The 13,947-nt window shown below is 44.8% G+C and overlaps 1 protein-coding gene across 1 annotated transcript in view; it reads left to right on the top strand.

The window, feature by feature from the left end:
• Positions 1–1,038: 1,038 nt before the first annotated feature.
• TGM3 (transglutaminase 3) overlaps positions 1,039–13,947 on the top strand; it is an 83,408-nt gene continuing 70,499 nt past the window's right edge. Inside the window, exons 1-2 of the mRNA XM_023220203.2 lie at positions 1,039–1,092; positions 3,560–3,671. Of these exons, the coding sequence (XP_023075971.2) occupies positions 3,608–3,671 (64 nt within the window). The 5' untranslated portion in view covers positions 1,039–1,092; positions 3,560–3,607. The remainder of the gene's footprint in view (positions 1,093–3,559; positions 3,672–13,947) is intronic.

Raw genomic sequence — 13,947 nt, 5'->3', positions numbered from 1 at the left:
AGGTGCCTGCCACCACACCCGGCTACATTTTTGTATTTTTAGTAAAGATGGGGTTTCACTATGTTGACCAGGTTGGTCTTGAACTCCTGACCTCGTGATCCACCCACGTCAGCCTCCCAAAGTGCTGGGATTACAGGTGTGAGCCATGGCACCCGGGCTCTTTTTGTAATTTTATTTCATTTTATTTTATTTTTGCAGACGAGTCTCACTCTGTCACCCAGGCTACAGTGCAGTGGCACAATCTTGGCTCACTGCAGCCTCCTCCTCCCAGGTTCAAGCGATTCTCCTGCCTCAGCCACCCAAGTAGCTGGGTTTAGAGGTGCCCGCCACCACACCTGGCTCATTTTTATAGTTTTAGTAGAGACGGGGTTTCACCATGTTGGCCAGGCTGGTCTTGAACTCCTGACCTCAGGTGATCTGCCTGCCTTGGTCTCCCAAAGTGCTGGGATTACAGGCATGAGCCACTGTACCTGGCCTCTTTTATCACTTTAAATATCCATTAAATTTACTCATTGTTGGGTGGTATTCTAGTTCCGTAAATAAACAATAATGTTTTAATCCATTCATATGTTGATGGAAATGTGGATTGTTTCCAGTCTTTGGTTATTATAAAAAGTATTGCTATGAACATTCTTGTGCCTGTTTTTTTTTGTGCTGGGATTGCAGGCGTGAGCTACAGCACCCAGCCTACAGCTTCTTTATTATTTCTTTCTTTTTTCAGAAAAACGTATTGGAGACGTAGGAGATGATGAAATCACATCTAGGATTAATGTCCTAGAAGGAGCCTTGGAGAACTGTGAATACCCTAATAATAAATTCTTTTGCAGGGCACATCCTGTGTCTTTAGCTTTGGATTCTGTTTCTATCACTAATGAGAACAAAATAGAGAAGGAGGAGCCAGGCATACAGCCGAGTTCGATCTCACACACCAAGAAGAGGAAACCAAGGCCGGGAGAGATAAGGCCACCCAGCCTTATCAGATCCTTTTACCAAGGTATCCAAAAACAGCAGCAGAGACTAAAAACACACTTTACTGGAACCCAGACAGGTTTTCTCTAAGTCAAGCTAACGCAGCGTCCATCAATAGAGCCGGTGAGAAAACGTTGACTATCAAAATTCTGCTCTTCCTTCAGGGTCCATCTCAGCTGCGGTCTCCTTCATGAAACCTTTCTGATCTTTCCAGCCAGAGTCAGTCTTTTCCTATTACTTCTGTCCTGGATTAGGTTGTAGCATTTACCTCATTCTCTCTTGGACTATTTGTACACATGTCTCGTCTCCTGAGCTATGTGGTAAACTCCTGGGAAGACAGGCTTGCCTTGTTTCTTTTTGTTGGGGATGGTGAGAGGGAGGCTTGTATAAATGAGTTGCTCAATAAAAGACCCAACTGAGTTGTGTTGCTTCTAAGGAGAAAGGGCCTGAGGAACTCTGTGTTTCCTGAAGCAACTGACAGGCATATTCGTATTGAATTTACAAATGTCTTTGTTTTACAGTAGTACACATTCGACAATGGGATCACGGGCCCCAGAGTCTTAGTGGATAAAGAGACCCTGGAATGCACTTTCTTGGTAGGATGCCCAAGGATGTGACGGCTGCTCTCCCTGCCGTACCCGGAGTTGGTGGCTAACCCCTTTCCTGCTTCTGTGTCACTTCGTGGTTCCAGTGTAGACTCAAGAACTACTTTGGGGCAGTCTTGGAACTCTTAAGTAAAGCTAGGGCAGAGGGATGAAGAGGAACTGAAAGAGGAAGAATGCCATGGCATGAGAAGGCTAAGGTCTCCTGTCTCCTTCCTCCTTCCTGCTGCTTGCCTGGGGGGCCCAGGCCCCTAGCTGGCAGCCACAGCAGCATGACAGTACCAGCAAGGGTGTGTGCACGCATCTTTCCTCAGCTTCCCTTGCAGTCGATCTGTCCTGTCCTGCCCTCTCCTCCACCACTCACCCTCCCTGCATGTGAGGTGACTGCAGAGTGGCAAGGCACAGGGTGTGGGCAAAATGTGTCCTGTCACCACTTGGGCAGGGCTCAGCCTTGGAAAACACAGAGATACTTGAAGTCCCCGGGGCTTTCATACACCAAGATCCAGGAGTTGTACATTATATGCCCTTTAAGGGAGCAGTCCTGACCTCAGGAATAATTTCTTTGGACTTGGGAATATGAATAAAATAAAATCTTCTCTGGCCAGGTGCGGTGGCTCACACCTGTAATCCCAGCACTTTGGGAGGCCCAGGTGGGCAGATCACAAGGTCAGGAGTTTGAGACCATCTTGGCTAACACGGTGAAACCCCATCTCTACTAAAAATACAAAAAATTAGCTGGGCATGGTGGTGGGTGCCAGTAATCCCAGCTACTCAGGAGGGTGAGTTAGGAGAATCGCTTAAACCTGGGAGGCGGAGGTTGCAGTGAGCCGAGATAGAGCCACTGCACTACAGCCTGGGTGACAGAGTGAGACTCCATCTCAAAAAAAAAAAAATATTTTCAGCAACCTGTTCAGTGGTTCCCATGAAGGACTGAGAAGGCCTGGGGTGGAACAGGAATTAAAAGAAATTAAAGACTGTGTAAGCAAAAACTCAGTTGTATGTAAGAAAACCCATTTCCCCCTGAGGAAGAGAAAGGGCTGCAGTCCTTTAAAATTAACTGCCTGTTTTTCTCTCTGTGGCTAGTGAGCCTTATCTCTCCCTTCCCCAGGCATTGTGAAGACTGTTTCTCTAGCTGTGCAGCTGCAAGGTCACTGGACAGATAATCTCAAGTCATAAAACATGTTGTTCCTTGGAAAGTAAAAAATAATGTAATGCATGTCTGAATTGAATAACCGTCTTATTTCTCACTTCTGTAATACGCTTCTCCCTGCACAGATCTCTCCCCGCCCCATGAAATGCTTAAAAGGTAGCTTGACTCTTTGTTTGGGGCTCAGTCCTTTGGATGTTAATCTGACTGGGTCGATGCACCTAAGTAATTAAATAATTCCTCCTCAACCCCTTGGTCTCTCTGATTGCTTAATTGTCCCACAGCAAGGGAAGAGCTATGGAAGGGCTATGTCCTTCCTGATTCCTGATCCTTAGAGGGAGAGGAGGTTAACAGGGAAGGAGAAAGGGGAAAAGGCGTACAGACTCCTAAATATATATAATTTTTAGCTCATTAGGACCATATTGTCAAGTTTTTTGTGTATATATATTTTTAATAGAGATGGGGTCTCACTATGTTGCTCAGGCTGGTCTCAAACTCCTGAGCTAAAGCAGTCCTCCTGTCTCAGCCTCCCAGAGTGCTGGGATTACAGGTGTGAGCCACTGTGTGCCTGGCCCATATTGTCAAATTAATGGAAAGGAAATACAGAACTAGAAAAACCAAATTACTGGTTAGAAGCAAAACTTGAACTAGAACCCAGATCACAGAATCTAGGAACTGCAAGGGAAACGGGGATGAGGCAAAGCAGATTATTGATCACTTACGCATGTCAGACACCGTGCAGGGTTTGTGTATGTGCTTCCTCATTTCCTCTGTGTAATTATCTTATTAAATCAATATCATATCATTTTACAGGTTTGGTCTGGTTTTTTTTCTTTTTAAGGAAGTGCGAACCATTTTGCCTGGCACAGTACTTGACCCTGGGGGCACAATGAAGATCAGGTTCAAGATCAAGGTGGTCTCTGCCCTGTGGTGCTTTTACGGAGGAGAGTCAGGTAAGCAGGCAATTATCATGCCTTCTGTGGTTACAATAGAAGCTCAGAATGCTTTGGGAGACCTGCAGTGGGTCCTGCCTCAGGCTGGGAAAAGTCAGGGAGGGCTTCCTGAGGAAGCTTTCAGGCCTTGGAGTGAGCAGAGAATGGGATGTGAGGATAGAGGTGGGTGGGTAGGGAAGATGAGAAATGAGACCAGAGGTGTAGGCAGGTTCAAGACTCCAGAGCACCTGGTTAGATGTTTGCATTTCACCTAAGATGGAGATTCAAGGTGGAGGGCATTGGAAGGTTTTAAGTGATGGGATGATAGGATGAGATGTCCTTATTCTTTTTGTTTTTATTTTTCTTTATGATTATTATCATTATTATTTTTTGAGACAAGAGTTTCACTCTTGTCACCCAGGCTGGAGTGCAACAAAACGATCTTGGCTTATTGCAACCTCTGCCTCCTGGGTTCAAGCAATTCTCCTGCCTCAGCCTCCCGAGTAGCTGGGATTACAATGGCCTGCCACCATGCCTGGCCAGTTTTTGTATTTTTAGTAGAGACGGGGTTTCACCATGTTGGCCAGACTCGAACTCCTGACCTCAGGTGATCCGCCACCTTGGCCTCCCAAAGTGCTGAGATTACAGGCGTGAGCCACCACACCTGGCCTTTTTTATTTTTTATTTTTATTTTTTAAAGACAGGGTCTCTCTGCTACACAGTCTGGAGTGCAGGGTGTGATCATGGCTCACTACAGCCTCAACCTCCTGGGCTCAATTGATCCTCTGTCCTCAGCCTCCTGAGTAGGTAAGACTGCAGGCACGCATCACCATGCCTGGCTAATTTTTTATCTGTTATTTTCATAGCGATGGGTCTCCATATGTTGCCCTGTCTGGTCTCAAACTCCTGGCCTCAAGTGATCTTAGGCCTCAGCCTCCCAAAATGCTCAGATTACAGGTGTGAACCACCACCCCCAGCCAGATGTCCCAATTCTTTTTTTCACATTTGAGTGTGCATGCCGTTTATTTTAAAGTCAACTTTAATGAGGATCCACTTATAAATAATAAAATGCATTATATTACATTTTAAGCATATACCTCAATTTTTTTTATTATACTTTAAGTTCTAGGGTACACGTGTGCAATGTGAAGGTTTGTTACATATGTACACATGTGCCATGTGGGTGTGCTGCACCCATTAACTCGTCATTTACATTAGGTATATCTCCTAATGCTATCCCTCCCCCCTCCCCCTACCCCATGACAGGCCCCAGTGTGTGGTGATCCCCGCCCTGTGTCCAAGTGTTCTCATCGTTCAGTTCCCACCTATGAGTGAGAACATGTGGTGTTTGGTTTTCTGTCCTTGTGATAGTTTGCTCAGAATGATGGTTTCCAGCTTCATCCATTGCAACCTCTGTTGCATGTCCTGTAGGGAATTCCACCAATTCCCTACAAAGGACATGAACTCATCCTTTTTACGGCTGCATAGTATTCCATGGTATATATGTGCCATATTTTCTTAATCCATTCTATCATTGATGGACATTTGGGTTGGTTCCAAGTCTTAGCTATTGTGAATAGTGCTGCAATAAACATACATGTGCATGTGTCTTTATAGCAGCATGATTTATAATCCTTTGGGTGTATACCAAGTAATGGGATGGCTGGGTCAAATGGTATTTCTATTTCTAGATCCTTGAGGAATCACCACACTGTCTTCCACAATGGCTGAACTAGTTTACAGTCCACCAACAGTGTAAAAGTGTTCCTACTTCTCCACATCCTCTCCAGCACCTGTTGTTTCCTGACTTTTTAATGATTGCCGTTCTAACTGGTGTGAGATGGTATCTCATTGTGGTTTTGATTTGCATTTCTCTAATGGCTAGTTATGATGAGCATTTTTTCATGTGTCTCTTGGCTGCATACATGTCTTCTTTTGAAAAGTGTCTGTTCATATCCTTTGCCCACTTTTTGATGGGGTTGTTTGATTTTTTCTTGTAAATTTGTTTAAGTTCTTCGTAGCTTCTGGATATTAGCCCTTTGTCAGATGGGTAGATTACAAAAAATTTCTGATGTCCCAATTCTAAGGGAAACTTTGGTTTCGGTGTGGAGGGCATGCTGGAGTGGGCAGGACTAGAGGAGGGAGATGAGCTGGGAACGGCAGTGATTCACAGCAGTGAGAATAGCAGCTAAGCCAGGACAATGTCAGGAGAAACAGAGAGAAATGGATGCACTGAAGACATGGATTGAGGAGTTAGAAACCATCAGGATGTGGTGACTGATGGCTCTGAGGGGTGGGGAGTTAGAGGGATCCAGGATGACGCCCAGGTTTTGTCTTGGGCTGTGTCATCCTCATGGTGCCACCATCTACTCAGTTGTCCAGATGAGATAACTGAAGCTCACAGAAGTAAATTGTTGCAGGTCAATCAACTTGTAAATGGTAGAGCTGGGGCTCAACACCAGCCCTGATTGATACCTTCCTAATTCCACCAATTCCAGTATTTTTCTGTTTATAAGTGTCTGGACAACAGCCATGAACAGCTTTGGCCAAGGTGCACGACTGTGCTTTCTGGAGCCATGGGCTTCTGCAGTGGTTAATGGAGATTTATTCTGAGCTTTAGTAGTTCATTTGAAAGCAATGTTAAGAATCTCCCCTACCTAATCCCCTAAAGCTCTGCACTATCCCAAAAGGCAACCTGGGTTAATGAAGGAAGCACTCACCTCCTAACCCAGGGTTAGGAGACCTGGGTTCAAGTCCTGGTCCTGCCAGGTCACATACTTCTCTGGGCCCCACTTTCCCAATCCTTGAGTGAAGAGGTTGGGTCAGATGACCTCTAAAAGCCATTTCAGCATAATTTCTAAAATCTATGTGTCTGGGGAGCAGGGAACGTGCTTAAATACGTTACAGGCTAGAAGCATTCTGAAGGCCATTTGGTTTGATTTCTAAGTGATATGTCAGCCTCCTCTAAAGTGGTCCCAGCTGTGGCCTATGTAAGTTGGGGCGGGCACGGGCCCCACAACACATTGATCAAATCAGAATTCTTGTAGCAGGGCTGCAGAGAAATCTCTTGGAATGCGTACCAGTGATCCCCGTGTGTAGTGAGGTTTGAGAACCACTGTCTTGGAGGATGCTGGGAGATCACCAAGATGTGTGTCACCACAGGAAGCCAGTGAGAATGACCGGGGGCCTCTGTGGAGGAGAAATCAGCCCAGGGAAGAGCCAGATATTCCAGAGCAGGGAGGGAAGCGCACAGTCAGCTGAGAACTAATCCTGACTCAGTCTCTACAATGTGTTCCTGGTGCCACAGGAAAAAAGTAGGTGGGGAAAGAAGCAAGAGTTCTCGTGTTTTCCATCTGCGAGCCTGTCTCCTTCAGTGCCTTCAAAGCACCTGCTATCTCTTGGCTCCTCCCAGCACTTTGGGAGGCCGAGGTGGGAGGACCTTTTGACCCACAAGTTCAAGACTGGCTTGGGCAACACAGCGAGACCGCATCTCCACAAAATAATAAAAAATTAGCCAGGCACGGCAGTGAGCACCTATAGTCCCAGCTACTCAGGAAGCTGAGGTAGGGGGATCGCTTGAGCCCAGGAATTGGGGGTTATGGTGAACTACGATCAGGGCATTGCATTACAGCCTGGGCAGCAGAGCAAGACCCTTGTCTCTAAAAACAAACAAACAAACAAGAGATGGGGGAAGACTCTGCAAAAGCCATACTTCATGAGATAGAGCCCTCTCCTCTTGTTTTTTTTTTTTTTTTTTTTTTGTTTTTTTTTTTTTTTTGAGAGAGGGTCTTACTCTGTCACCCAGGCTGGTGTGCAGTGATGCAATCTCAGCTCACTGCAGCCTCCACATCTCAGGTTCAAGCAATCCTCCTGCCTCAGCCTCCTGGTTAGCTGGGAGTACAGGCACATGCCACCATGCCCAGCTAAATGTTTTTGTATTTTTAGTAGAGATGGAGTTTTGCCGTGTTGCAAGGGCTAGTCTCGAACTCCTGGGCTGAAACAATCTGCCTGCCTCAGCCTCCCAAAGTGTTAGGATTACAGGCATTAGCCACCACGCCCAGCCTTAGAGCCTTCTGCTCTCAACAATACCTTCAAGGTCATCAGTATCTGTCAACAAGCACTTACTGCATGCCCACCCTGTGCCAGAAACCACACCCCACCACAGGATGCCAACAGGAAAGACGCAGACTTTGCCCTTTAGCCTCCAGACCAGAGGAGGCGGCAGATGAGCAAACATGCAATCACAGTGTCGTGTGAGAGGCTCTGGGAACCCAGACGGTCCTGAAAGCTGAGGCTGGGCACTCCAGGAAGACTTCCTGGGGGAGATAGCATTGAGTTGTGTAGGACAGGTTTGAATTATCCAGGTAGAAAGGGGTGTGTGGATGTGAAAGGAGGGAGGTGGTGATGTCATTACCCTGCTTTATATGGCCCAACACCCTTATCCATTCATTATTTCATTTGGTGTCAATATGATGCTGGCTAGAAAGTTCATAGATTATTCTCATTCGAGGGACTAGTGTCAAGGGGCTAGGATGGAAAACTTCCTCATCATTACAATAAGAGAATCAGAGGCCCTCATTTGACAAGCACAGTGGTTACTGAAGGAATCTTCCCTATCGCTGATATCTCTATCTGTGATCTCTCTCAGTCTCCCTATAAACTTGGGAAATAGATGGAACTGTCTCCATTTTGTAAAAGAGGAAGCCGGGGTTTAGAGAGATTGACTTTATCGACATTCATGCGCTTGATGACTAAGCAAGGACCCAGAATTTGAAAATACTTTCTGGATTAAAGTGAGAAATGGATGATAAATAGTCCTCCCAAAGTAAGGCTTTCTTTTATCACACCTGCCTGCAGACTTAAGGGAGGGGTTATTATTATTATGTAGCTTATTCACTCCCTACTTAATCCCAGCTGTTTCACTATCACAAGCCAGGAATATTAATGACAATTAGATGGTTTTAGTTTGGCAATGGATAATTACCATCATGCCATTTTAGCAAGCTTCTCTTGTGACCACTTGACTTTATTTGTTTTTCTTTTGTTTTTTTGTTTTTTTGAGACAGGGTCTTGCTGTGTTGTCCAGGCTGGAGTGTAGTGGCACTCTCACAGCTCACTGCAGCCTCGACCTCCTAGGCTCAAGAGATCCTTCCACCTCAGCCTTCCGAGTAGCTAGGACTACAGACGCATGCCACCATGGCTAATGTTTTTACTTTTTGTAGAGATGAAGTTTTGCCATGTTTCCCAGGTTGGTCTTGAACACCTGAGCTCAAGCTATCTGCCTGTCTCAGCCTCCCAAAGTGCTGGGATTAGAGGGGTGAGCCACTGTGCCCAGCCTAACCACTTGACTCTAACCTGGAAGACATCACAGTAGATCTAATCATGTCCAGGCTTAAGCATGAGGCCAGCCTGACTTTTTCAGTGGGGTTTTGAGCAGCGACTTAGAGAGACGGAAAGTGAGCTTTGCTGGAGCTCCCTAGGCTTTCCCGGCAGTGCTGGTGGATTCTAACAGATACAGTAGCTCCCAGGTAGAAGGGCACATGTGCTCAAGGTAATTTATTTCCAGTGAATCAGAGTAGATTGTGGAAACTTGTGAAGGATCTGTCCTAATTCAGAATATTGGTCTGTGAATTGGCTTTTAGAAAAATGAATTCGTTTTAGAAATTTTCTTGTAACTAAAATAGAGTTTGCTGTGGTACAAGGAGACAAATCATGGCTGCAAATTTCAGATGAAAGGGAAAACCACCATTAGAGTTCTAGAGTTGCCAGGATTTCCTAAGGACTTATGTTATTTCCTTTCTCTTTGAAGGCCTTGCATTGCTTTGTTTGTTTGTTTGTTTGTTTGTTTGTTTTGAGACAGGGTCTTACTCTATCGCCCAGGCTAGAGTGCAGAGGTGCGAGGTAGGCTCACTGCAGCCTCAACTTCCCAGGCTCAAGTGATCCTCTCGCTTCAGCCTCCTGAGTAGCTGGGTGTGCAACACCACACCCAGTTAATTGTATATTTTGTAGAGACACAGTTTTGGCAGGTTACCCTGGCTGGTTTCAAACTCCTGAGCTCAAGCAATTGGCCTGCCTTGGCCTCCCAAAGTGCTGGGATTACAGGTGTGAGCCACCGCTCCCCATCAGGCCTTGTCTTTGGTTTCCAAACCTACCTTGTACATTTGGTTTTTAACAAATGACAACAAAGTTCCCTGAACTATAATCAAATTCACATGAACACATTGGCCTGTGCGCATTCTTCCCACACCGATCCTGTGCTCAGCTGACCTTTGGAGGGCCTACGCCCTCTCAGGGATTGGGGAGGCCCTGGGAAGGTCAAGGCCAGGCCCTTGCCCTGGAGCAGCACAGCCTAGTGGCAAACTGCTGGACAGCACTAGCAGGCTGTCAAGTAAAGAGAGCAACTAAAGCAGGAGAGGGAGTCCAGAAAACCTTAGAGGATACCGTCTTTGAGCCTGGAGTTCATCAGCCAGAGGAGGTAGCGATGATCTGATAGTCCATGATTCTGCAGTGCTCTGTACAGACAGCCACACGTCTTTCCTGTCCTTAGACAAAATAACTATTGTTCAGCTAGCCCATGATCTTTAACTACAATGCAATCAAATTAGAAATGGCAAAATAGTTAAAAATAAGCCATGGAGGTCAGGTGCGATGGCTCACGACTGTAATCCCAGCACTTTGGAAGGCTGAGGCAGGAAAATTACTTGAACCCGGGACGCAGAGTTTGCAGTGAGCCAAAGTTGCACCACTGCACTCCAGCCTGGGTGATAGAGTGAGGTGATACAAATATTCTAAAATTGGTTGTGGTGTTGTCCACATAACTGTGAATGCACTAAATCATACATTTTAAATAAGTGAATTATATCTCAATAAAGCTTTTTTAAAAAATAAAATAATAATAAGTAATGTTGCCATTTGTGTCTAAAAAACAGGTGTACATTTGAAAATGAATAAAATAGTCCCTAAAATGATACTTCAGAAGCTGGTAACAGTGGTTACCTCTATGAAGAGAAACAAGGTGCCTGGGGCACAGGAGAGGGGAGGGAGACTTATTTTTTTAATTAAGGTATAATTTACATACACTACAATTCACCCCTTTTAGGATACATTTCTCCCAGTTTTGACAAATGCATACAGCCATGGAGGCACACAGCAATGCATATATAGACTGCTTCCATCACCCCTAATTTTCTCATGTCCCTCTGTAGCCAAGCCCTGGTACCACCCTCAGCCCCCGACAGCACTGATCTGTTTTCTGTCCCTACAGTTTTGCCTTTTCCATTACATCACATGTGTGGGCTCAAACAGATGTAGCTTCTGAGAGACTTTTTTCTGTATTTTTTTCATTTCTTGAATTTTGTTTTATGTGTACATATTATCTATTCAAAAAAAGATAACAGTTTTGGACAGTAAAAATCATCCTTATAAATAATCCATGGGTTAGAGAGAAAACCCAATGGAAATTAGAAAATATTTCGAACTGAATGATAATGAAAGTATTCATGAAATATCATTAATGAAGTAGGTTTTGATACCATTACACATAACGGAAATATCAAAACCCATGGATGCAGCAAAAATAATATCTGGGGGAAAATTTATAACCTTAAGTATGAGAGACAGTTTGCTGTGATTTCTGTTCTTTTACATTTGCTGAGGAGTGCTTTACTTCTAATTATGTGGTCAATTTTAGAATAAGTGTGGTGTGGTGCTGAGAAGAATATATATTCTGTTGCTTGGGGGTGGAGAGTTTTATGGATGTCTATTAGGTCTGCTTGTTGCAGAGCTGAGTTCAGGCCCTGGATATCCTTGTTAACCTTCTGTTCCGTTGATCTAATATTGACAGTGGGGTGTTAAAGTTTCCCATTACTATTGTGTGGGAGTCTAAGTCTCTTTCTAGGTCTCTAAGGACTTGCCTTATGAATCTGGGTGCTCCTGTATTGGGTGCACATGTATTTAGGATAGTTAGCTCTTCTTGTTGAATTGATCCCTTTACCATTATGTGATGGCCTTCTTTGTCTCTTTTGATCGTTGTTGGTTTAAAGTCTGTTTTATCAGAGACTAGGATTGCAACCCCGGCTTTTTTTTTTTTTTTTTTTTTTTTTTTTTGCTTTCCATTTGCTTGGTAGATCTTCCTCCATCCCTTTATTTTGAGCCTATGTATGTCTTTGCGTGTGAGATGGGTCTCCTGAATACAGCACATTGATGGGTCTTGACTGTTTATCCAATTTGCCAGTCTGTGTCTTTTAATTGGGGCGTTTAGCCCCAATTAAATTAATATTGTTATGTGTGAATTTGATCCTGTCATTACGATGTTCTCTGGTTATTTTGCCCGTTAATTAATGCAGTTTCTTCATAGCATCGATGGTCTTTACAATTTGGCATGCTTTTGCAGTGGCTGATACTGGTTGTTTCTTTCCATGTTTGGTGCTTCCTTCAGGATCTCTTGTAAGGCAGGCCTGGTGGTGACAAAATATCTCAGCATTTGCTTCTCTGGAAAGGATTTTATTTCTCCTTCATTTGTGAAACTTAGTTTGGCTGGATATGAAATTCTGGGTTGAAAATTATTTTCTTTAAGAATGTTGAATATTGGCCCCCACTCTCTTCTAGCTTGTAGAGTTTCCGCCAAGAGATCCACTGTTAGTCTGATGGGCTTCCCTTTGTGGGTAATTCGACCTTTCTCTCTGACTGCCCTTAACACTTTTTCTTTCATTTCAACCTTGGTGAATCTGACAATTACATGTCTTGGGGTTGCTCTTCTCGAGGAGTATCTTTGTGGTATTCTCTGTATTTTCTGAATTTGAATGTTGGCCTGCCTTGCTAGGTTGGGGAAATTCTCCTGGATAATATCCTGAAGAGTGTTTTGCAACTTGTTTCCATTCTCCCCATCACTTTCAGGTACACCAATCAAATGCAGACTTGTTTTTTTTCACATAGTCTCATATTTCTTGGAGGCTTTGTTCATTTCTTTTTACTCTTTTTTCTCTAACCTTGTCTTCTCTCTTTATTTCATTAATTTGATCTTCAATCACTGATATCCTTTCTTCCACTTGATCCAATTGGTTATTGAAGCTTGTGCATGTGTCATGAAGTTGTCGTGCCATGGTTTTCAGCTCCGTCAGGTCATTTAAGGTCTTCTCTACACTGTTCATTCTAGTTAGCCATGCATCTAATCTTTTTTCAAGGTTTTTAGCTTCCTTGCAATGGGTTCGAACATCCTCCTTTAGCTCAGAGAAGTTTGTTATTAACAACCTTCTGAAGCCTACTTCTGTCAACTTATCAAAGTCATTCTCATCCAGCTTTGTTCCGTTGCTGGCGAGGAGCTGCAATCCTTTGGAGAAGAGGTGCTCTGGTTTTTAGAATTTTCAGCTTTTCTGCTCTGATTTCTCCCCATCTTTGTGGTTTTATCTACCTTTGGTCTTTGATATTGGTGACCTACAGATGGGGTTTTGGTGTAGATGACCTTTTGTTGATGTTGATGCTATTCTTTTCTGTTTGTTAGTTTTCCTTCTAATAGTCAGGTCCCTCCACTACAGGTCTGTTGGAGTTTGCTGGAGTTCTACTCCAGACCCTGTTCCCCTGGGTATCACCAGTGGAGGCTGCAGAACAGCAAATAGTGCAGAACAGCAAATATTGCTGCCTGATCCTTCCTCTGGAAGCTTCGTCCCAGAGGGGCAGCTGCTTATATGAGGTGTCTGTCAGTCCCTACTGGGAGGTGTATCTCAGTTAGGTTACATGGGGGTCAGGGACCCACTTGAGGAGGCAGTCTGTCCATTCTCAGAGCTCAAATGCCATGCTGGGAGAACCACTGTTCTCTTCAGAGCTGTTAGATAGCTGCCCACAGTGGTGAAGTCTAGAGGCAGTAGGCCTTGTTGAGCTGTGATGGGCTCTGCCCAGTTCGGGCTTCCCGGCCACTTTGTTTACCTACTCAAGCCTCAGCAATAGCCAACGCCCCTTCCCCAGCCAGGCTGCCGCCTCACAGATCAATCTCAGACTGCTGTGCTAGCAGTGAAGCAAGGCTCCGTGGGCATGGGGCCCACCAAGCCAGGCACATTGGCTATGTTGACTAGAAAACAAACACAGCCAGGCGCGGTGGCTCACACCTGTAATCCCAACACTTTGGGAGGCCAAGGCAAGTGGATCACCTGAGGTCAGGAGTTTGGGACCAGCCTAGCTAACATGGCAAAAGCCTGTCTCTACCAAACATGCAAAAAATTAGCTGTCAGTGGTGGCACGTCCCTGTAATCCAGGTACTCGGGAAGCTGAGGTGGGAGAATCGCTTGAACCCAGGAGGCGGAGG

The sequence above is a fragment of the Piliocolobus tephrosceles genome, chromosome 20, assembly GCF_002776525.5.
Source record: "Piliocolobus tephrosceles isolate RC106 chromosome 20, ASM277652v3, whole genome shotgun sequence".
Taxonomy (NCBI): Eukaryota; Metazoa; Chordata; class Mammalia; order Primates; family Cercopithecidae; genus Piliocolobus; species Piliocolobus tephrosceles.
Note: the sequence above shows the minus strand (reverse complement) of the source record. Positions and strands in the feature narration are given on the sequence as shown.